The sequence below is a fragment of the Ceratotherium simum genome, chromosome 6 (assembly GCF_057802395.1).
Source record: "Ceratotherium simum simum isolate JZ-2026a chromosome 6, ASM5780239v1, whole genome shotgun sequence".
Taxonomy (NCBI): domain Eukaryota; kingdom Metazoa; phylum Chordata; class Mammalia; order Perissodactyla; family Rhinocerotidae; genus Ceratotherium; species Ceratotherium simum.
In genome coordinates this window covers 27,908,507-27,930,659 of record NC_141905.1, presented here as the reverse complement: position 1 = coordinate 27,930,659, position 22,153 = coordinate 27,908,507, and the positions used below count along the sequence as shown (strand labels likewise).

Genomic DNA, 22,153 nt, shown 5'->3' with positions numbered 1-22,153 from the left:
TCAGCCTGCTTTACTCTTTACATTACCTGCTTAGCTTCTGGGGTGTTTGTGTTTGTGACCCCTGGTTTATGTCTAGGTGTAGACTACTCCACTATGAATCTGACGGTCTCTGTTTCTAATAGCTTGTTTCGTGTTCTTTTTTGCATCCCACAGGGCAGCCAGCCCAATGAGTCCAAAAGATGTTGACTGATTACTTCTGTTTCTCTAGCCCTGTACTCTGAACTATTTAACTCTGAGTCTCAGACCGCCTTACCTCCATGCTGTTATGTACACCGTGTCAGAGCGTGTGGAAAGGTCCTCATTTTGGGGACTGAATCAGGGAGGCCCTTTGTTATCTCTTCAACATCCGCAACCTGATTAGCTTTCAGCTCCTAAGGTGCACTGAGCTCCCTTCTGCTTCCTACCAATTCCTCTGCCTGGAAAGTTCTTTTTTCACCTTATGACAGGCTAACTCATATTCACCCTTTAGGACTCAAATGTCACATCCTCAGTGAAGCCTTCCATATCACTTACTTCTCCACCCCTTACTATGTTGTGCCTCCGTTGTACCTTCCTACAGCGCACTGCATTCCTCCTTAACATATTTATAATAATTACATACATATTGGTGTAATTTGTATTTACACTGGAGTCCCATCATTAATGCAGATAACTTACTCAAACCCAACTATACACACTCAGCTGCAAGAGCAAGAAACAAAGAAATTCCTTTTTTTATTTTTTATTATTATCTTTTAAAATTTTTATTTATTTATTTTTTCCCCCCAAAGCCCCAGTAGAAAGTTGTATGTCATAGTTACACAGCCTTCTAGCTGCTGTATGTGGGACACAGCCTCAGCATGGCCGGAGAAGCGGTGTGTCGGTGCGCGCCCGGGCTCCGAATCCGGGCCGCCAGTAGCGGAGCGCGCTCACTCAACTGCCAAGCCACGGGCCGGCCCCAAGAAATTCCTTTTTTTAAACCTTTTTGGGCACGTAAAGGGCCCCACACCGTAGCAGCCCCCAACCAATGACTGATAGGTGTGGTGGATAAATACACTAATGCCTTTGCCTCTCAGGTGAGATGACTTTGAGACACATGTTCTACACTGTTTCCTGGAGTTCCCCAAGAGAATTAAGCTCCAGATGCCCATACAGTAATTCCTTTATTCCACCATTAAAGCCGGATCTTGACATCTACTGCCCCAGGGTCACACCCAAAGTGCAAAGAGAAATCAATGTTATTTCTTGGGTTTTGCGCTTCTAAACACCAAGATCCTGGTGACTTAAGGGATTTTCAAGAACAATTTTGCCATCTTTGCCTTATGAACTGATTTTAGAATCTACCACCCTTCCCCCTCACACACACACAAGTGCAGAAGACGGAAATTCATGGTATTATCTGTCTCTCCCTCTAGATTGAAGCCCCACGAGGACAGACAACATGCTTGCCTCCATCATTGCTGGATCCCTAGGGCCTAGCAAATTGCTAGACATGTAGTAAGTACTCAATAAACCTTTGCTGGATGGATAGATGAATGGATGATGATGGATGGATGATGGATGGTGGATGAAGGTGATGGATGGATGATGGAGGAGGGATGATCAGCACTGTGAGGACCAGCACTGTGCAGGATGCACCTGGAGATAGGCTGATACTTAATGTGAATTAGCCTCCTACCAGGTTGGGAGGAGAAGGAAATGAGGTGGGTGAACTACTGCAACTAGACTATCTCCTTAAAGGCCTGCACTTTTGCAGATCTCTCAGGACTTGTTAAGTCCCATACTCTACTTTCCCCCAAAACAAGATCTCTGGATTAGAGCTTTATCCCAGGCAGTGCAGCTGCCTCTGAGTCACTGCACAGCACTGCTCTATCCCTCAGGGCTCAGACAGTGCACACCATCCAGCTTGGATTCCTAGCCCAAACCCAAAACCCCACCGAACCCCCTACCTTGACCCTGCTCATGACTCCCTCCCTAGTCTAGCTCAAAACTTTGCTTTCACCCCCAATGCCAACCCTGATCTTGATCACAATTATTTTTATAGCCCTGGTGCCAATCCCAACCTTAATTCCCATATTTACCCTAATCTTGGCCCCAACACATTCTTGCTTCTAATCCTGAGTACATTATACATCTGTGCTTTTGTAGTTGTTGTTATTTATAAAACTTTCACACACATTATTTAATTTGACATTTACAACTCTATGTAATCATCTCCATTTTACAAACGAGGAAACTGAAACTCAGTGTGAAAAATGCCCAAGATCACACAGCTAGTAAATCAGGAAGCCCAGATCAGATTCAGGTCTTTATGCTCTAAATCCAGGGCGCTGGGAGTCTGGGTTACTGAAGGTCCAGATACGGGTCTCCATTACTCTTGTGGCAAAGTGATCCTAGATAATCAAAGATCTCAATGTACAGATAACGGTGGTGATAATAATAATAACCTTAACTTACTAGGGAATTTCTTTGTGACACACAATGTGCTAAGAAGCTCTTCATACATTGTCTCTTCTAATCCCCACCACAAGGCTACGGAGCTCTGTAGCCCCATTTTACAAATGAGGAAATCGTGGCTTATGGAGGTTAAGTAACTTGCCCAAGGTCGCATGGCTGATAAAAGGCAAGCCAGAATTTGAACCCAAGTCTCTCTAACTTTAAATGTCGTTCACTCCAACCTTTCCAAAGAAATGGGATGTTGACAGGAAGCAGCTAGGAGCCTGGGTCTTGCAACCGTGCTCCCACCATACCTTTTGAGCCATAGTGCCAAATTCCAGAGTATTGTGTTTAATCACCAAAACTGGGTCAAAAATGAGTCAAGCCTTCGTACGATTGACTCACTGTGGTGTCTGTCAGTTCCAAAAGGAGACAGGAAGCCTCAGAGGGCAACTGCCAGCTGACCACTGTGGAGTGGATCAAGGTCCCAGAAGCATCCACCACAAGCCCTGAGGCAATTTAACATGGAAACCCAAATGCCTGACGAAGAAAAAACTAGACTTACGATTAGTTTTTAAAATCAGACTTGCCGATTCCCATTTCTTTCTCCATACTCAGCCCTACCCCCTAACAGGGTTCCATTTTGGTCAACTTCTCTGTCTTTCATCTCTGACTCTCACACTTTACCCTTTTCCTTCGCTGACAGGTTTCTTTGTCTCTATTCCAGTCTCCATTCCCATCTCAGTTCATGACTTTGAATATCTTTGCTGCCACATTCTCATGTCCTGTGTCTCTGAGTCTCATTCTCAGTGCCTGGTAGATCCCTGTGTCATGGGAGGCCCCCCACCCCCCGCCTTTTTTTGGCAAAATATACATAACATAAAATTTACCATTTTAACCATTTTTTGAAAATTTTTATTTATTTATTTATTCATTTATTTATATTGTGGTAAAATATACATAACATAAAATTTACTTTTCTAACCATACAGTTTGATGGCATTAAGTACATTCACTTTGTAGTGCAACCATTACCACTATTCACTTCCAGAACTTTTTTGTCATTCCAAACAGAAACTCTGTACCCATTAAACAATAACTTCCTATCCTCTCCGCCCTCAACCTCTGGTAACCTCTATTTGACTTTCCATCTGTATGAGTTTGCCTGTTCTAGGTACCTCATATAAGTGGAATCATACAATATGTGGTCTTTTGTGTCTAGCTTGTTTCACTAAACTTAATGTTTTCAAGGTTCATCCACGTTATAGCATGTATCAGAATTTCATTCCTTTTTAAGGCTGAATAATATTCTATTGTATGCATACGCCATATTTTGTTTCTCCATTCATCTGTCAGTGGACAATTGCATTCCTTTCACCTTCACCTTTTGGCTATTGTGAATAATGCTGCTATGAACATGAGTGTACAAGTATCTGTTTGAGTTCCTGCTTTCAATTCTTTTGGGAATATACATAGGAGTAGAATTGCTGGATCATATGGTAATTCTACATTTAACTTTTCGAGGACCCACTAAACTGTTTTCCACAGCAGCTGCACCATGTTACATTCCCACCTGCAAAGCACAAGGGTTCCAGTTTCTCCACATCGTTGCCAACACTTGTTATTTTCCACTTTTTTGATAATAGCCATCCTAATGGGTGTGAAGTGGTATGTGAGATCCTTTTTGAACACAGGGCTCCACAAGTCTAAGTGCTCCAGATTCCCAGGGTCTGCTCCTCCCCCTGGGCATCCCATGAGCCTCCCCTGGCTCTGAGGATTGATATTTCCCTGTGGTAAAGAAACCATCATTGCTGATGAACAGCCAACACACTTCTGACCTAAACCCTCTGGTCTCTCTTCCAGGCTCTAAAGAGCTGCTGCCCATCTTTTTGCCTTTTGCTTATGGAGAGTTGGACTAAGAAATAATGCAGACTCTGGGAAGAATACAAATTCAATTTCTTTAGGCCCACAATCTTCTGAGCTCCTTTTTCCATGCAGTCTTCCAGACCAGAGACAACTGTGCTGACTCCGTGGGGACTGACTTTATGGCTTTGACCAGCCACTGACCTCAGAACTAGAACAGCATCCAGAGCCTTGGGTAAAATTGTTTCTTGGTCTCATCAAGATCCAGGGGAACAGCTTATATTTTAGCTACAACCCCCAAGCTATTTGAATCAAGCCTCCCTCTAGCCCCTTCCTTTGCTGGGGCTCGTATTAGGTAGTTTAGATCTCCAAGACAGATCCTGGGTGAGGTGATTCACCTCCTGCATGAGCCTCATGACTCCTTCAGGGGAACTTGGAGACCTGGAATTTTGGTCAGGATTCCCTGTTCATATTCCCAGAACCCAGGCTCTCTGGGGCAACATTTGTTTATATTGTTTAGTAGTTACGTCCTCCCCCTGGACTTCTGATGTCAAGAGCAGGGCACGTCAAACCTGGGCCCCATGTCCTCACACATCCTGGGCTTTGCTTCAGCCCAGGCCTCACCCCTTTGCTTAGAGACGCCTGATGTAAATTTCTTGTTCTTTCAACCACTTCTGTCTTCTGTGAAAGCAGGTAGAAAAATGTCATTCTGCATTCCACTAAACAGAAAACAGAGGCCTACGGAGGGAAGTGACTCAGCCAGGTTCACAGATGGAGTCAGCGACCAAGTTAAGATTGGAGCTCCATTCTCTGACTCTGAAACCACAGCCCTTGCCACAGCCAGTCACCCCCTTCCTCAAGAGGAAGCTCTCAGCTCAAGCTCAGCGATATGGCCTTTGTACTTGACAGGTGCCACTGGGATACGGCAGTGGGGCTCTCTACCCTCAGTCTTCCCATTCCAATCCATGAGACTATCGTATTGGCCTTCAAATATGGGTTTCACGGTACAGCCCTTTAAAGGAACTTTCTTAGGCTCTTTCTGAAGCAAAACATGTGATCCTGCGAGTCTGGAAAAACAAAAGTTCCTAAAGAACAGGAACAAAGACAGCTGCATGTAGGAGTCTTCATCAAGTCCTTTGCATTCTCACTTCCCCTCCGGTGTCCTCTCATTTCAATTCTCACTCTCATTCCCACCATTGTACCCAGCCCCAGGGGTTTATCATTCCCCAATTCTCTCTAGCCTGAGCCTACACAAAATCCAAGTTACTCTCTTTTGCTTCTCTTATATCAATTGAGACCAGTGAGAATTTTCAGCTTTACTAAAAACCTTATACACATCCTTGTTCCAGAACCTACAGTGCCTTTCTGGAGTCTATGGTATCAAGTAAAGTCTTCTACCTGGCTTTTAAGACTTTTATAATCTGACCTCGCTCTACTTATATGTCAACTCCATCATCGGGCCAGATTTCTCACTGCTTGTATATACATCTACATACACACACGCAAACATACCCCACGGTTAAGCACATACAGAGTTTACTCTCCACAATATAGACAATGTTTATTCCAGGGCTTGTCTTTTTCCAGGACTCTTGCTTGGAACTCCTTTTCTCCTGCTCTCTACCAATCCCCACATGACCCATCCTTTAGGATTTGTTCAGGTCCAGAAAACCTCTAACTTCAGTGTCTTTGTTTTCTAAGCTTCTACTGCATTCATGGTCAGTGGTCAGACTGTTTAATGTTAACAGTTTTGTTTTCTTTTTAATTGTGGTAAAAAACACATAACATAAAATTTACCATCTTAATCATTTTTAAGTGTACAGTTCATTAGTGTTAAGTATATTCACTTTGTTGTGCAACAGATCTCCAGAACTTCTTCATCTAGCAAAACTGAAACTCTATACCCATTAAACAACAACTCCCCGTTTCTCCTTTCCCTATCCCCTAGTAACCACCGTTCTTTGTTTCTATGAATTTGGCTACTTTGGATACCTCTGTATCTAAAGATATATATGGAATCATACAATATCTGCCTTTTGGGGACTGGCTTATTTCACTTAGCATAATATCTTCAAGGTTCATCCACATTGTGGCATGTGATGAGATTTCCTTCCTTTTTAAGACTGAATAATATTCCATTGTATGTGTATAGCATATTTTGCTTATCTATTCATCTGTTGATGGACACTTGGATTCCTTCCTCCTCTTGGCTATTGGGAATAGTGCTTCTATGACATGAGTGTGCAAATATCTCTTCAAGACCCTGCCTTCAATTCTTTTGGATACATAACCAGAAGTGAGATTGCTGGATCATTTGATAGTTCTATGTTTAATGTTTTGAGGAACTGCCGTACAATTTTCCATATGGAAATTGTAAAATTGTATGTACCATTTTACAATCCCACCAACAGTGCACAAGGGTTCCAATTTCTCCACATCCTTGACAACATTTGTTATTTTCTGTTTTTTTTTGATAGTAACCATCCTGCTTACTGGCTTTTAAATTGTTTCATGTATATTCATTTTGTCTTCTTTACCAGATTTTAAGCTTTTCCAGGTCAGGGATCATGTCTTTTCTTCTGTGTGCCTTCAGGGCCTGGCACAGTGCTGGGCACACCTTAGATACTTGAAAATAATTTTTGGTTGATTGAATGAAATTAACAGTTTGAGTTGAGCGCAATTCTTTTATTTTTAGAACTTGAAGCAGAATTTTCTTTATAAATAATTAGACAGGCTGACTGCCATGATATAGATTGAATAAATCTTTAGGACACTATGCCACGGAGCAGAGGGTCTGCATGGGGAGAGTGTCACTGTTGCTTCCTTTTTGACTAGAAATGCAAATGTTGTGGTCAGCCCACAAGCTGCTGGACCCATTGCTGCTGGGGGTAGTTCCCACCCTTCCTGCAAAGGGACAAGGCTCTGGAAACCCAGTTTTATTCAGGTGGAACCAGAAGAACCTAGAAAAAAAACTGACCTTGAGAAGCTCAGAAGGGGGCCAGCGCAGGAACTGGGAGGATATATCATAGATAGAAAAGTACTAGTAAGTACAGGTATTCTCAACTCTGCTTTGTTCTCATGTCTACTCTGTCTCTCCTAATTTTCCCGGGGTCTTGGGGAGTCAATTTTTCATCTACTGCTGTGACTTTGAGGGTTACTCTGATTCCCCAAGCTCTTTTAGTCTCCATATGGAAAAGTCCCTCCTTTAGCTATCCATTTGGCATTTTTTTTTTATTGATGTTTTAATGGTTTCTAACATTGTGAAATTTTGGGTTGTACATTTTTGTTTGTCCATCACCCCATATATGACTCCCTTCACCCCTTGTGCCCACACCCCACCTCCACTGCCCGGGTAACCACAGTCCAGTTTTCTCTGTCCATGTGTTGGTTTATATTCCACATATGAGTGAGATCATACAGTGTTTGTCTTTCTCTTTCTGGCTTATTTCACTTAACATAATACCCTCCAGGCCCATCCATGTTGTTGCAAATGGGACAGTTTTGTCTTTTTTTATGGCTGAGTAGTATTCCATTGTATATATATACCACATCTTCTTGATCCAATCAACAGTGGAGGGACATTTAGGTTGCTTCCACTTTTTGGCTGTAGTGAATAATGCTGCAATGAACATAGGGGTGCATAAGCCTCTTTGGATTGTTGATTTCAGGTGCGTTGGATAGATTCCCAATAGTGGGATAGCTGGATCGTAGGGTATTTCTATTTTTAATTCTTTGAGGAATCTCCATACCATTTTCCACAGAGGCTGCACCAGTTTGCATTCCCACCAGCTGTGTATGAGTGTTCCTGTTTCTCCACATCCTCTCCAACATTTCTTGTTTTTTGTCTTGGTGATTATAGCCATTCTAATGGGTGTGAGGTGATATCTTAGTGTTGCTTTGATTTGCATTTCCCTGATGATTAGTGGTGTTGAACGTCTTTTCATGTGCCTATTGGCCATCTGTATATCTTCTTTGGTTAAGTGCCTGTTCATTTCCTCTGCCCATTTTTTGATCGGGTTGTTTGTTTTTTTTGTTGTTCAGTTGTGTGAGTTCTTTATATATTATGGAGATTAACCCCTTGTCAGATATATGTTTTGCAAATATTCTCTCCCAGCTGGTGGGTTGTCTGTTCATCTTGATTCTGGTTTCGTTTGTCTTGTAGAAGCTCTTTAATCTGATAAAGTCCCACTTGCTTATTTTTTCTTTTGTTTCCCTAGTCTGGGTAGGCATGTCATCTGAAAAGATTCCTTTATGACCAATGTCAAATAGTGTGTTGCCTATATTTTCTTCTATGAGTTTTATCGTTTCAGGTCTCACCTTCAGGTCTTTGATCCATTGTGAGTTAATTTTTGTGAATGGCGATAGCAGATGGTCCACTTTCATTCTTTTGCATGTGGCTGTCCAGTTTTCCCAACACCATTTATTGAAGAGATTTTCCTTTCTCTGTTGTATGTTCTTAGCTCCTTTGTCGAAAATTAGCTGTCCGTATATGTGTGGTTTTATTTCTGGGCTTTCAATTCTATAATTCTATGTTTTTTAAACCTTCAATCCAGGTGATTCTTATCAGCAGACAAGGTTGGAAAACATAACATTAGTGAATAATTATTATTACAGATTCCTGGGCACCTACTCAATAGGGTATTTTTTTTCCTCAAGAAGGGATAAAGAGACAATACTATCATAGTGATTATCAACACAGGCTTTGGAGTCAGAAAGCTGAGTTTGATCTACCAGGTATTGGCTTGGCTGTGTGACTTTAACCTCTCAGAGCCTCCATTTCCTTATCCATAAAGTGGGGAAGATATTGCATCTCCCTCATTGAGGATTAAATGACATAATGCATACAGAATTGTTACCCAATGCCTGTGAAATAAAATGCATGCTCAGTAAATAGATGCTACTGTTATTTTACCACGGAAAAACCCCAGGGTATCTCCATTATATAAATACCGGTAAATAATGGTTGTGAAAAAGGGAGACTGGACATTGATGGTTCCAGGGATCCATAAAGATATATAAACACAGCCAGAAGACCCAAAGATCACTTCTCTGACCAGACTCAGCAGACACAACTGTGGCTGGCCATATTAAGCAAAATGAAAAACATTTTTATCAAATGTTTTTTTGATAAACATTTGGCTTGAGCTGGGTAGGCAGGAACCAACACAGACATGACTTGGGCAGCTGGGGCTACGCTGGGGTGGCACCGTGGATTAGAAGTAGGAAGAGTTCCAGGTATAAGGACAAGCACCCCCACCTTCCTGACTGAATGTCATACTGCCTCAGAGATAGTTCTCCAAACCCTGGAATCAACCAGGTCTTGGTATGAGTCCCAACTCTACCATTTACATATAGTGTTACCTTGGGTAAACTGCTTATACTCTGTGAGCCTCAGTTTTCTCATCCATAAAATAGTGATATTAATAGTACTGTCCTTGGGCCGGCCCCGTGGCTTAGCGGTTAAGTGCGTGTGCTCAGCTGCTGGTGGGCCCGGGTTCGGATCCCGGGCACGCACCGACACACTGCTTTTCCGGCCATGCTAAGGCCACATCCCACATACTAGAAGGATGTGCAGCTATGACATACAACTATCTACTGGGGCTTAGGGGTAAAATAAATAAATAAATAAAATTATTAAAAAAAAAATAGTACTGTCCCTAAAGGTTGTTGCTAAGATTGAAAAAGAAAATGAATGTAAAGCAAATAAACGTCGGCTGTTATTATCTATCTTTAACAAAGGGTAGATTATAATATCCCCTTGGAGAGAATAGACTTCCTCTTCTTTAGTTCCTGTCACACTTCCCATCATCACTGCTGGTAGAGCAAACAGGAGCCTTCTGGTTCCATTACCTTCTCACTCTGCATGTGCACCATCTCAGGGGCTCCCTGCTATGTTCCTGCTCCTTCTTCCCACAGACTTCCACACATTTTGTCCTATAGTACCTTCCTTTTCTTTTTTTTAGTGAGGAAGATTGTCCCTGAGCTAACATCTGTGCCAATCTCCCTCTATTTTGTATGTGGAATGCCGCCTCATCATGGCTTGATGAGCGGTGTGTAGGTCCATGCCCAGGATCTGAACCCACAAATCCCGGGCCGCCAAAGCAGAGCGCATGAACTTAACCACTATGCCATCAGGGTGGCCCCCTATAGTACCTTCTAATAGGAGACTGACCTCTCCCCAGGACTTGGCTGCCTCGTCACACTGTTATCAATCACTGCTTGGAGAAAAGAGGCACCTTCTGCAAGTGGGTAGGAAGACACAGAAACTGAGGATGGGGGTTGAAGGTGGTCAGGAAGGGAGGAGTAAGGATTCAGAATAGGAGGGGACAGGGTGAAAATGTGTCATGAGGTTCCTCAAAAGTCGGTGAATTCTGAATCCCATCATTTTCAGTGAATGAATTCAGATGATTCACTTCCCTTCATTAGTCTTCTATTTCCTTCTCTGTGTAATGGAAAGGGAACTGCTGGCACTTGCTTTAAAGACAGAGAAGCATATAGAATCCAGCTTAGGAGGGCCATAAGCACATGAAATTATACATCATATGGGCTATGGATATTATGTTGGTTTTCTTCTGAACAATATTTTTGAGTATATCAGCTCCCAGCTGCATTTATTTCTCTAAATGTCATTGACTTTTTGGCAGTTTTCAGCAAACCCACCAGTTTCTGGTTTCCCATCCCAGCCCTCTGTTCCTCCGTATCCCACTTAGCTTCCAGTTAAGCAGCCATTGCCATCTAACATGGTAACCTGGGCTCTAAGCAGAAGTTCTAGGACCAGGGCCTAGCTTTGGTTCCTGGTGAGGGAGTCAGAATCCAGAAGGTCTGGAAAGCCATGACCAACACTCCTTGAAGGCAATAAGTTCTTGACTTAGGAAGTAACTGGGTTTAAGTTAGAGACAAAGAAAAAATTTGACCAAGGCTCAAAATATTCATGCAGAAGTCTGAGCTGACTGGCCTGGGTGGGGCTAGGAATTGGGCCAGAGATGGTGAAGCAGGAAAGGGCGAGGAAGGGTAGGGGGTCATAGGCTGAAGTTGGAGGGACCAACTTGGTCCCTCTGTTCATAGCGCTACTGACGACAAAGTATAACCTCAGGGTGCAGCCCCTGGGCTCTTTGCTTTCCATGAGTAAGGAAGCAAGAATGTGGCTTCCCCGCCCCACTCTTTCCACAGGCCACTGGGGGCCTAGAAGTTCCAGCACCTCCCCTATCATGTTACGGTCCCAAGACGTGGCTTTTAGTGCCTGCTGTGACGACAGCATCTTTGCCCTTAGCACTAAACACACAGGGAGAAGGAGTCTTCAGATCCAAGGAAGCTATGTGATCAGCAATTAGCATCTCCTTCCCAGAACTGCAGAGGAGTCCATCTGCCCCCGTGTAAGAAAGAGAGAAGAGCTTCAGGCCGCAGACAACAGAGAGGAGTGGGAGGAAGTGGGAGTTAGGGCTGTGGGGGCGAGCAGCACATGCAGCTGGCCAGTTGCTGGGAACTGCTAGCTAAGGACATAGCATCCCCACTTGGCTGGAATTCTGGGATGGATTCCAGAATGGCCTGGTCTTCTGGGCCGGTACAGCCATAGTCAGGAAGGCAAGGGAGGCACTCAGGGTAGGAATTATAGTTTCCAAAGTTCATCCTATCTCTAGCGTCTAGATCTGTGCCTGGCACACAGTAGATCCGTGATAAATACTGGATGAATGAATAATGGGGTGAATGAATGCTTTCACACACAAGCATGATCTCATTCAGTCCTCAAAGTGAGGCACAGGCAGGGCAGGCATTGCCTCATTTTATGGTTGGAGAATTGAGACCAAGAGAGTTAAGTGTCTTGCCTAAGGTCATTCAACTTAGATGTGTCAGACCTGAGGCTAGACACTGTGCTCTTTCTATACCCAAGCTGAACCTTCTTGGTACAGCAATCCAGGAATACATCCTACGACTTGACATGAACTTCCTTTGGGGTCCTGCTGGTCAGAAAATAGCCCTTCAGGAGCCCAGTTACCTGGACACAGTCTCAGGGCCAAGTTCGGACATCCTGGTCCCCTTGCACACCTGGCATCTGCCTGCCCTTTTATGAACAGCTCCAGGAAAGGGGGCCCCTCCATTAGTCTCTGCTGACTCAGGAGATCTGGACTCCTGAGACACAGAGGCAGGGAGCTGGTGGCTTTACTCTGGGAGTCAGGAAAGAATGAAATCATACACATTCAGTTCCTTATTCTTTTACCCTTGATAGAAACTTCAGATAGCCTAGACCACCAAGTTAAGTCCTGCAACTCAGATGAGCAAGTAACTCATATTACAGCAAGGCCCTCCCAGGAGCTCAGAGCCCATAGCCTGAGGAGTGTTTCTGGAAGTTCTCAAAAGCCAGTAAGATGGCTCTCCGAGCTGGAACATCTTACATCATCTGGCCCATCTCTTCACAGCATTCTGTCTTGTACCTCTCTCTTGTGGAGGCAGGGAGGTATAGAGCAATGGAATGAAAATCTGGGTGCTGGCTTTGCCGCTCGTCAACTGTGTATCTTCTGTCCACCTCATTGTCCTCATCTGCAAAATGGGAATAACAATTCTCAGCTACATCACAAAGAAGTTGTGAGTTTAAAGGAGAATGGTTTATATCAAAGTGCTTTTTAGCACAAGACAGAAACGATGCCGGTACTATTTTTTATGGCAAGGAAAAAAAGACAGAGAGGCGGGAAACTTCTGGGGTGCCCCAAAGCTCTCTGTTTCCACTTGTTCCTGATTCATTTATAATAAAGCACCTGCGTGAACAAGGCACACACCAAGTGCTGAGGGAGAGACAAAGGTATTTAAGATGTGGTCTATGCCCTCCAAGAACCGAAAGACTAGCACAGACTGTGCACCAAAGGACAGACACAGAGATTTCAGAGAGCGCCAAAGATCACAGAGTGAAAAGGAAGTTCTGTGAAGAGTTAGAGGCTCTAGGATTGTTCAACCAGGTGAAGAGGCAGCAGGGGGAAGGAGGGGGAAGAGGATGTCACGCTGCATAACGGTCTCCAAGCCTCTTTGACAGGGAGGAAATGAGGTCATCCTACTCTTGAGATTCAGCATGACAGCCTCCAGCCAAGTAATCTGGAGTCATGAGAGCTGCTGGGGAGCTGTGTGATTCACGAGACAGTTTGCTGGGAATTTCCTGATAACTAACCTAAGAGTTTCAGGGTAAGTCCTCAGGCTGCAACATCTCTGTTTACATTTTGATCATGTTTATTTACAATTAATGTATTCTAAATCTAAACAAAACATGTCCCGGTCTTCTAGAGGAAGTAGTGAGGCCAGCTCTGAGGCCTGTAGCTCCTCTGACTTAGTCCATCCCTGGGGAGGCTGGCAGCTCAGCCGGGCACAGAAAAGCTCTCTCTGGAGGACTATGGGTCACCTGCCTCGTGACAGCTGGAAAGTTAACTTGCACTTTCCCCAGGCGGAGACTGGCATCCTGAGACCTTGGGCTGGAGCAGAGCAAAGAGTCTTTCCTCCTTCCTACCTTCCTGGCACTCTCCCTGCCCTTGTCCTGCCCCATTCAAGTGGTCCCAGACCCAGTCCAGGTTTGCTAGGCAGCAAAATGCTGTAGGCCTAGGTGGGGAGAGGGACCAAGCCTTGGGCCTGGCCTTGAGCCTCTAGAGAGTTATAGGGACTCAGCCCCCTCCTCTCCCATTAGGGGAGACAGCCCTGCTAGGTGGAATTGACCCCAAGCCCTGGTTCCAACACTAGGGGAAAGGGATGCGGGTGACCCAACCTTGGAGTCTCTGCTGTGCTCCTTCAACTGTGCCTGAGGGATATGTGCGTGTGCATGTGTGTGTGCATGTGCTTGTGTACACAAGTGTGTGTGCTCACCATCAGGCAGGAAGAACGGGTAGAGTCCTTTACACATGGTCTGTCTTTCTGGAGGCCCACCTTATTTGATAAGCAATTATTTAACCTTATTAGAAACAAGGCTGTATGATGAAGTAGAATACTAAATACATGTGCATTCAGAACTCTGTAATCATCTTTTTGGAACGGGTGATATAAGGATGTGTTTTCAAAAATTTAAATAGCGTAAAAGGGCATACAGCGAAAAACAAATCTTCTTCTCATTTTTGTCCTCCAGTTCCCCAATTCCTCTCTTCAGAGGTGAAAACAGAACTTCCTACCCCTCCACAGTTTACTGTATACATTAATAAGGCTTTACTATTCCATTGTCTTTATCAACTAACTATACTCCAGCCCAAGCAAATAGATGGATTGTTCATTGTAGGAACTTCCTGAAAGACCCATCAACACTTCAACAGAAAGCATCAACAGTTTGTGCCCTAAGACCTCGTTCTCACAATCCTACAATATTATATGATGATCCTTATCCAATCCTTATCAGGCCCTCACTTTCAAAGACCACCCTTAAAACAAACTGCAAATTCTCCATAAAATCCGACCTTACCTCCTCTCTCTCGTTCCCCACTACCAAAATCCCTAAATTCAGTAAGCAATAAACTCAGCTTTGTCTTATCCGCTGGTTGTGTTGATGATTTGGGGGGAGCCGGCACTCGACAGAAGCAGCCCCTATTAGCAGGTTTTTTGTCTGTGTTTCAGCGAGTGCATGTCACGTGCATTTTCACGTTGAGAAAGAGAACTCATAGCTATATGAGCTGCGGACCCTGCCCCTATATATCCAGGGGTCTGAATCAGTCTCCCAGGCAGTTGGGGGTCGAGTGTGAAAAGGCTGGAGAAGAGCTGATTTAGGGGATCCGGGAGGAGGTATCAGAGCTGTACCGGGACAAAGTCCCGGCAGCGCCTCTCCTCTCTGCACTGGGGCGGGGCCCAGGCCAGATGAATGGGATGAGCGGGCTGCGAATTTAGATGCCTCTAGATCCCACAATTCAGACCTCGCATGTCTCCTCCCCTGGGGACCACGCTGCCCCTCACTCTCAGTCATGGCTGGGGAAGCACGCGGGGTCCAGGTCGCGGGGCGGGCTCCGGGAAGGGGAGGGAAGGGAGTGGAAAGGGCGATCCTGGGCTGGGGCGGGGCCAGGCTGGGGCGAGTCCTAATATAGAGTCCGCGCAGCTGGCTAGCAGCACAGCGCAGAGACTGGAGCCCCGGAGCCCGGCTAAGTGTCAGTGTCAACCTGTGCCCGCCGTCCCGGCTCCGCAGCCCTCCTGCCACAGCCGCCGGTGAGTGCGCGCCGCCCTAGGAGCGCGGGGCGAATGCGCGGCGGCCCCGTCCGCTGCATTCCCTTCCCCCTACCCCGGCTGCTCCGGCTCGGCTGCGGCCGCGGCTGAGTCACCGCTCCCCGTGTCCATGCGTCTCCCCCCGGATGCCGGTCCGGGCTGCGCCGGGACCCCTGAGGCCCGAGAAAGGAAAGACGGCCGGGCCTGGGGAGCCTGGTCACCGCGGGCTCGCCCCACAGGGGACCTAGGGGCTTCTGCCCTGAACTGCAGTAACCACCCGGCCCGCTTTCTCGCTCCTCCGCTTCTTCCCCTGACTTCTCCTTTCCTTGCAGAGCCGCTGTCTAGAGCCTCAGCCTCGCCACCATGAGAGTCCTGCTGGCTTGCCTGCTCCTCTGTGCCCTGGTCGTGAGCGACTCTGAAGTGAGTGGCTTCTCTGCTTTGACTTATGGTGGCGGGGTTTGCTGGACCCCTGAACAGCGCCAGGGGAAGGAAGGGGCTACATAGGGAACTGGAGTCCTCCGAATTCCATGAACAGCAGGGCCAGACCCTCCCAGGAAAATAGGACAAGTGTGGCAAAGGGGGCCTTGAGAACCAAGGGAGTTCTCACTTGCCGGCAAAGGAGGAAAAACCGCAGGGACTGCCCCAGCCTGCTGGCACCTGATATGTGAAGTTTGCTTGAGTCAATCCATTTCTCCCTGCTGGAAATCTATGATCTTCCATTTGAGGGCCAGTTAGATATGAACAGAGTGAGGAGAGAGGGAGCTGGCGGGAAGGGTGAGTTTTGGGATTGGGGCCAGTTTATCCACACCCTGGAATCCCAGGAGCATGGGACCTTCAGTGAACTTTCCCCCTCCCCTCCCCTCTCTTCCAGGGCAGCCATAAACTTCATGGAGTGTCCATTGCATGTGAGTATCCACCCCTTGCATAATATCTGGCTGCACAGACATCTTGAAAAAGACTCAGGGGGCAGCCCCTCCCTGACCCTGCTGCAGGGCTGGCTTCCCCCTTGCTTCTTCCCACACTCCTTGCTTACCCCCCACCTTTGTGCTCTGCAGCAAACTGTGGCTGTCTGAATGGAGGAACATGTGTGTCCTACAAGTTCTTCTCCAACATTCAGCGGTGCAACTGCCCAAAGAAATTCCAAGGGGAACACTGTGAAATAGGTATGGGGATCCTGATTCTAAGTGGGGAGGAGGGGGCACCAGAGATTTTGGGGCAGGGAGAGATGGGTGGGATGCAAGAGCAGGCAGGAGTTAAGAGCTGGAGGTGGAGTAGGGGACATCTTCATCCCTATGTGATGTACACAGTCAAACATAAACACACACTGTCTCATGAATCTGTGGCTGCACAAATGTGAGATGGAGATGGAAGGAGACACTTTTCTAGTGTCTTCTGCCAGGGTTTAAATCATGTGGTGTTTGGCAGGATCTCTAAAATGCCTGTCTGAACTTCCTCCTTATTCTAATATTTTTTCATCCTCACATCCTTCTGTAGATACATCAAAAACCTGTTATGAGGGGAATGGTCGCTCTTACCGAGGGAAGGCCAAAACTGACATCAGGGGCCGGCCCTGCCTGGAGTGGAACTCTCCCGCAGTCCTTATGAAAACATATCATGCCCACAGACCTGATGCCCTTCAGCTGGGCCTGGGGAAACACAATTACTGCAGGTGAGGTGGGGGCAGCAAGGACCCTCCCCATGGCCTCACAGAAACCCTTGTTACCATCCCCTTCTGCTTCCAGAGTGCTGGCCACAGCATGAGAAAAGCAAGGCCTCTAGTTGAGTCTTCCCTGCAGGGGAGGATGCAGGAAAGGCATTCTGGGTTGGTATGACACCCCCTTCCACTCTGTGTTGCTAGGAACCCAGACAACCAGAGAAGGCCCTGGTGCTATGTGCAGGTTGGCCTAAACCAGCTTGTCCAAGAGTGCATGGTGCAGGACTGCTCTTTTGGTGAGTGTCACTGACCTGTTTATGATGGTAGGGTGGAAGGGGACAAACTCGTACAGCCCCTCATTCCATCATAGGAGGGATGAGGAAGGAGCCTGCCAGGCCTTGAAAAACTGGGAGGTCAGAGGACAAGGAGAGGGGCACTTTATCCTACCTGCCTCCCCAAGACATCCCTCTTTTTCTCCTTCAGGAAAAAGTACCCCCTCTCCTCCGGAAAAAGCAGAATTTCAATGTGGTCAGAAGGCCCTGAGGCCCCGCTTTAAGATTGTTGGGGGAGAATTCACCACCATCGAGAACCAGCCCTGGTTTGCGGCCATCTATAAGAGGCACCGCGGAGGCTCTGTCACTTACTTGTGCGGCGGCAGCCTCATCAGTCCTTGCTGGGTGGTCAGCGCCACACACTGCTTCATGTACGTCCCCCCGTCTCTTCTCTCTGACCCTCCTGCCCTACCCCGAAAACATCCCTTTCTCTTTCCCAGCGAAAGGTTCCACTTCAGTTCTCAGCCCCTCTCCGTGCAGCCCATGGCCTTGGGAACAAGTCATGCTCTGAGGTGGTGTGGAGGGGAAGTGACAGGATCTCATGAGATCAGACTGTCTGACAGGTCTTCCCTCCCACAGTAATCACCCAAAGAAAGAGGACTACACTGTCTACCTGGGTCGGTCAAGTCTTAACTCCGAGACCCCTGGGGAGATGAAGTTTGAGGTGGAAAAGCTCATCTTGCATGAGGGCTATAGTGCTGACACACTTGCTCACCACAATGATATCGGTGAGTGGAAAACCCTCAACTGCCATAATAAGGATGGTTAGGGGAAGTGGGGTCCAAGAAGAGACTCAGGTGGGAGGTTGAGGTTGTAGGGGAACTTGAGGACCCTGCTTTATACAACAAAGGGAGTGATGGAGAAGGATTCAGAGTGACACATACGAGGTGCCTGGTGCTCCTCTGTAGAGTTCCTGAATTTCCAAACAGATAACCTCCTCTGGGTGGCAGTGGCCCCTTGGGCATATGGCTTGGGCTGGAATGCCCCTTCCTTTGTTGGATGCAGCCTCTGTCTGTCCCAGGATATAGAAGTTGGAGAGAGCATTGGGCTGGATTTTAGCCCAGCTACCTCAGCCAGGGGTTTTTGCAGAAAAAAACCCATACAGTTGTATGTGTCAGCCCTGGGTGTCCCAGCCTTTGTAGGAGCTGGGACAAAGCCCTCGAGGCATGGGACAGGGGAGGCTTCTTTTGGGTGACAAGCTATCAGCAGATCTCCCAGGATGAGCCCTGACCCTAAATGACCTAGGGATAGAAAGCCACTCCCTCAGCATTTGGTGGGGAGAGATGGTGACCACCTGACCCCTTGCCCCTCCCCCAGCCTTGCTGAAGATCAGTTCCAGCTCTGGCCAGTGTGCACAGCCATCCCGGTCCATACAGACCATCTGCCTGCCCCCACCATATGGCGATGACCATTTTGGCACAAACTGTGAGATCACTGGCTTTGGAAAAGAGACTTCCAGTAAGTGATATTTGGGGCTGCCTGAGGGTCTTGGGGGAGTGTTGTAACCTAGAAGTGAGCTCAGCTTGATCAAGGGAGGACTGTGGAGATAGAGACGGGAGCATCGTGGAGGCAGCAGATGGGTCCAGGGATGCAGTGGGGAACATTGTTTAGAAAATGATGGATCATAAAGGTAAATAGATGGGGGGTGAGGGGCTATAGATGGGGTAAAGGCTCAGATTTGGGTGGGAAAAGAATAAGGGCTTTCTCTGGTAGGGACACTTTTTGGTCCCCTCCCTGGCAGAAAATCCCAGTGGGAGGGCTAGACAGATACATCTTTACATAACTTCCCCCTGTTTCTTCCATCTAGCTGGCTATCTCTATCCAGAACAGCTGAAAATGACTGTTGTGAACCTGGTTTCCCACCAGGAGTGTCAGCAGCCCCACTACTACGGCTCTGAAGTCACCACCAAAATGCTGTGTGCTGCTGACCCTCATTGGGAAACAGATTCCTGCCAGGTGAGAGTTCCAAGCATCTCTCTCCATCATCTCCAAATCTCCCCGGGGCTCCTGGGCCTGTCCCTGTCAGCTTTGGGAGGTGTCTCTCCAGCCAAAGCCCCCAAAACCCAGAATCAGGAGCCCAGGTCTTAAAAGGCTTAAACCAATCCTTATACGTTTATCAAACAGTTGTCATGAGCCTGGCTCTGTGCTAGGCACTTCAGACTAGGTGAGGGAGGGGGACTAAGAAAGAGAAAACAATAGAAAATAATACAACTCAGTACTCAGGGTGTGGTGTGAATTATAAATGATCAGTAGGAGAGAGGTGAGTGCCCACTGGATGGTCACACAAGGGAGGCTTTAAAGAGAATGTGATTCAATAGGAAACTGAGGAGGCAGAGAGAAGAAAAGAGAGCAGTTCAATTGAAAGATAAAAAAATGAGAATGAGCACAGAGCGGGGAGGAGAAGGAGGGTCTGAGAATGTAGATGGAATAGTGGCAGATAATAGGGCTTTGAAAGCCAAGCAGAGGATTTTAAACTTGATGTGGTAGGAAATGAGGAGTCACTAAGCACTTTGACTCTAGGAAACTCCCTTCTCTCTCAGGCATGATTGGGTGCTAGGACCAGATGGCCGCCTCCTCGCTTCTCCCAGGGTTCACCTTTTGTGTCTTTGGCTTAACAGGGAGACTCAGGGGGCCCGCTGGTATGCCCCATCCAAGGCCGCCTGACTCTGACTGGGATCGTGAGCTGGGGCCGTGGATGTGCCATGAAGGACAAGCCAGGCGTCTACACGAGGATCTCACGCTTCCTGCCCTGGATCCGCACTCACACCGAGGAAGAGAATGACCTAGCCCTCTGAGGGCCCCCAGGGAGCCAAGGGAGGAGAGGGGCACCACCCTCCCACATTGACCATGATTTTTGCAGTAGAGCCACCTGTACCAGCTATATATAAGGAAGAGACTGAGGAACATAGGCTCTGCAGAGATGGTTTTACTTGTGCTGCCCACCAGGGTGAGCGAAAATAGCTTTACCCTCAGATACAGGCCTGGGTGCTGGGCGCCCAGATCCCCCCTGGCCAGGATGGAGGGGTGGTCCTGACCCAGGATGGTATTGACCAGTAGTTTGTCTTTTTCTGGACTGAAGCCTCCTGGAGTTAACAATGGCATCTCCTGTGCATGGGTGGAAGGAGAGCCAGCTCCCCCAGCAGTGGGCATTCATGAGGCCCATTGTTGGGAAATGAATAATTTCCCCATTACGAAGTGTAACAGAACTGAGGTCTCTTCAGGGAGCTTGGCCAGTGTGGGAACAGTGGTTTAGGGATTAGAGACACTAATGACTTGAAAGAAGGGCTCTGGCATTCCATGAATGTATCAGGTAATATTATATGTGTGTGTGTATATTTGCACATGTGTGCATGCACTGTGAGTCTCAATGTGAGCTGGTGTGTTCCTGTGTCTGACTGCAAGTCTAGATATTTCCCTAAACTATATGGACTGTGATGCCACGTAGAACAGTCTGTCTGGAGAGGTCATGGGTCACTCCTGGGGCCTCTTGGGTCTCCCACCTGACAATGCCTATGGATGTATCATTCTGGGGCATGGCCCGGGACCCGCACTAGGTGTCTCAGTCTCACTTTCACACTGATGTCCCTTTCTTGGCCAGTTATCCCTTCTGACCTTCTAGCCAAGTTCATCCAATCCTCACTGAGTGGGGTGAGGACCACTCCTTTACAGTGAATATTTAATAATTATATTCTGCTATTTTTATTTATATCTATTTTTATAATTTTGAATAAAGATGATCAATAAAATGTGATTTTTCTGAAGACTTTGGCTCTTCCCTGGTGCTTGTATGTGAGGGAGTTGGGGAGCATAAAAAGTTGAACATGACGATGGTGGCATGCACCCCAGAGTTTCTTGTGGAGTTGCATCTCTGGACTTAATGGGGCTTTGGGAAGTAGAGGCTAGGAGAGTTGTAGAGAAGGCCCTCCATAGCACATAAAGTACAAAAAGATGCCCAAAGTCAGGGGTCCACAGCTTAGTGTGCAGGCTGGGTATCAACTCCCAATTCCCTCCTCAGCCTGAAGCCTTTGTGCAGTGTACATCTTATACAACTGTACACGGTGATCCTCTTGGGAATTAGTCCCACCATATTCTCTTCACTCTACCCCAATGATCCCTTGGGCTGATCTCAACCAAGGAGAACATCTGCATGAGTGAAAATTGCTGATCCAAAACCCAGCTCAGCTTGAGTCTGTGGCATTCAGGGAACAGAAAACGTAATTTCCCATCATCTGTGCGTGGGGCTGGTGCTGAGTTTTCTCAGTGTATTAATGGAGCTCATGACTAGTCATTGCTATCCCTAATATCAGGGGGCTCAGAATCTAAAGCTGGGTGCTATCTTAATGGAGGTGACCATATATTTTGAACTAAACATCAGCTTCTGAAGAACTAGGGTATAGAAGGCAGGCCAGGAGATATAGCTGGATGCCAAAATATTGGAATTTCCAAGCTATTTTGATGGGTTTTGGCAGTGTTTCTTAAGCAAGTCATCTGAGAATCTTTTAAAAATATAAACAAGCCTATGCTCCACCCATAGAGATTGTGATTCAGGTCAGGGCTGGTGCCAGGTCTCCCCAGGTGTTTCTGATTATCAGCCCTGATTGACATCCTGTGGGGACAATTGGCCAGATTATGTGAAAAGCCCATTAAATTCAAGACGTGGTCAGCATGTGTTCCCTGCATGAACAGTCAGTTTTCTGAGTGGGGTTTGGGGATGCAAAGTCTCCCAGGCTTCCCTAGACCA

At 46.8% G+C, this 22,153-nt stretch overlaps 1 protein-coding gene across 1 annotated transcript; it reads left to right on the top strand.

Annotated features, from left to right (window-relative positions):
* Nucleotides 1-15,325: 15,325 nt before the first annotated feature.
* Nucleotides 15,326-21,173, top strand: PLAU (plasminogen activator, urokinase). Its single transcript, XM_014784822.2, has 11 exons — nt 15,326-15,429; nt 15,759-15,846; nt 16,298-16,331; nt 16,482-16,589; nt 16,921-17,095; nt 17,285-17,376; nt 17,564-17,783; nt 17,992-18,140; nt 18,730-18,870; nt 19,220-19,368; nt 20,031-21,173. The coding sequence occupies exons 2-11, from the start codon at nt 15,790-15,792 to the stop codon at nt 20,205-20,207; spliced, it is 1,302 nt and encodes a 433-aa protein (XP_014640308.2). The 5' UTR covers nt 15,326-15,429; nt 15,759-15,789; the 3' UTR covers nt 20,208-21,173.
* Nucleotides 21,174-22,153: the final 980 nt, after the last annotated feature.

What these genes read in the sequence shown, in the direction of transcription:
- PLAU (XM_014784822.2), top strand. Translation starts at nt 15,790, where the DNA reads ATGAGAGTCCTGCTGGCTTGCCTGCTCCTCTGTGCCCTGGTCGTGAGC. An exon ending in TGGTCGTGAGCGACTCTGAA is followed by an intron (nt 15,847 to 16,297) that starts GTGAGTGGCTTC and finishes CCTCTCTTCCAG; the next exon opens with GGCAGCCATAAACTTCATGG. An exon ending in TGCTCACCACAATGATATCG is followed by an intron (nt 18,141 to 18,729) that starts GTGAGTGGAAAA and finishes CCCCTCCCCCAG; the next exon opens with CCTTGCTGAAGATCAGTTCC.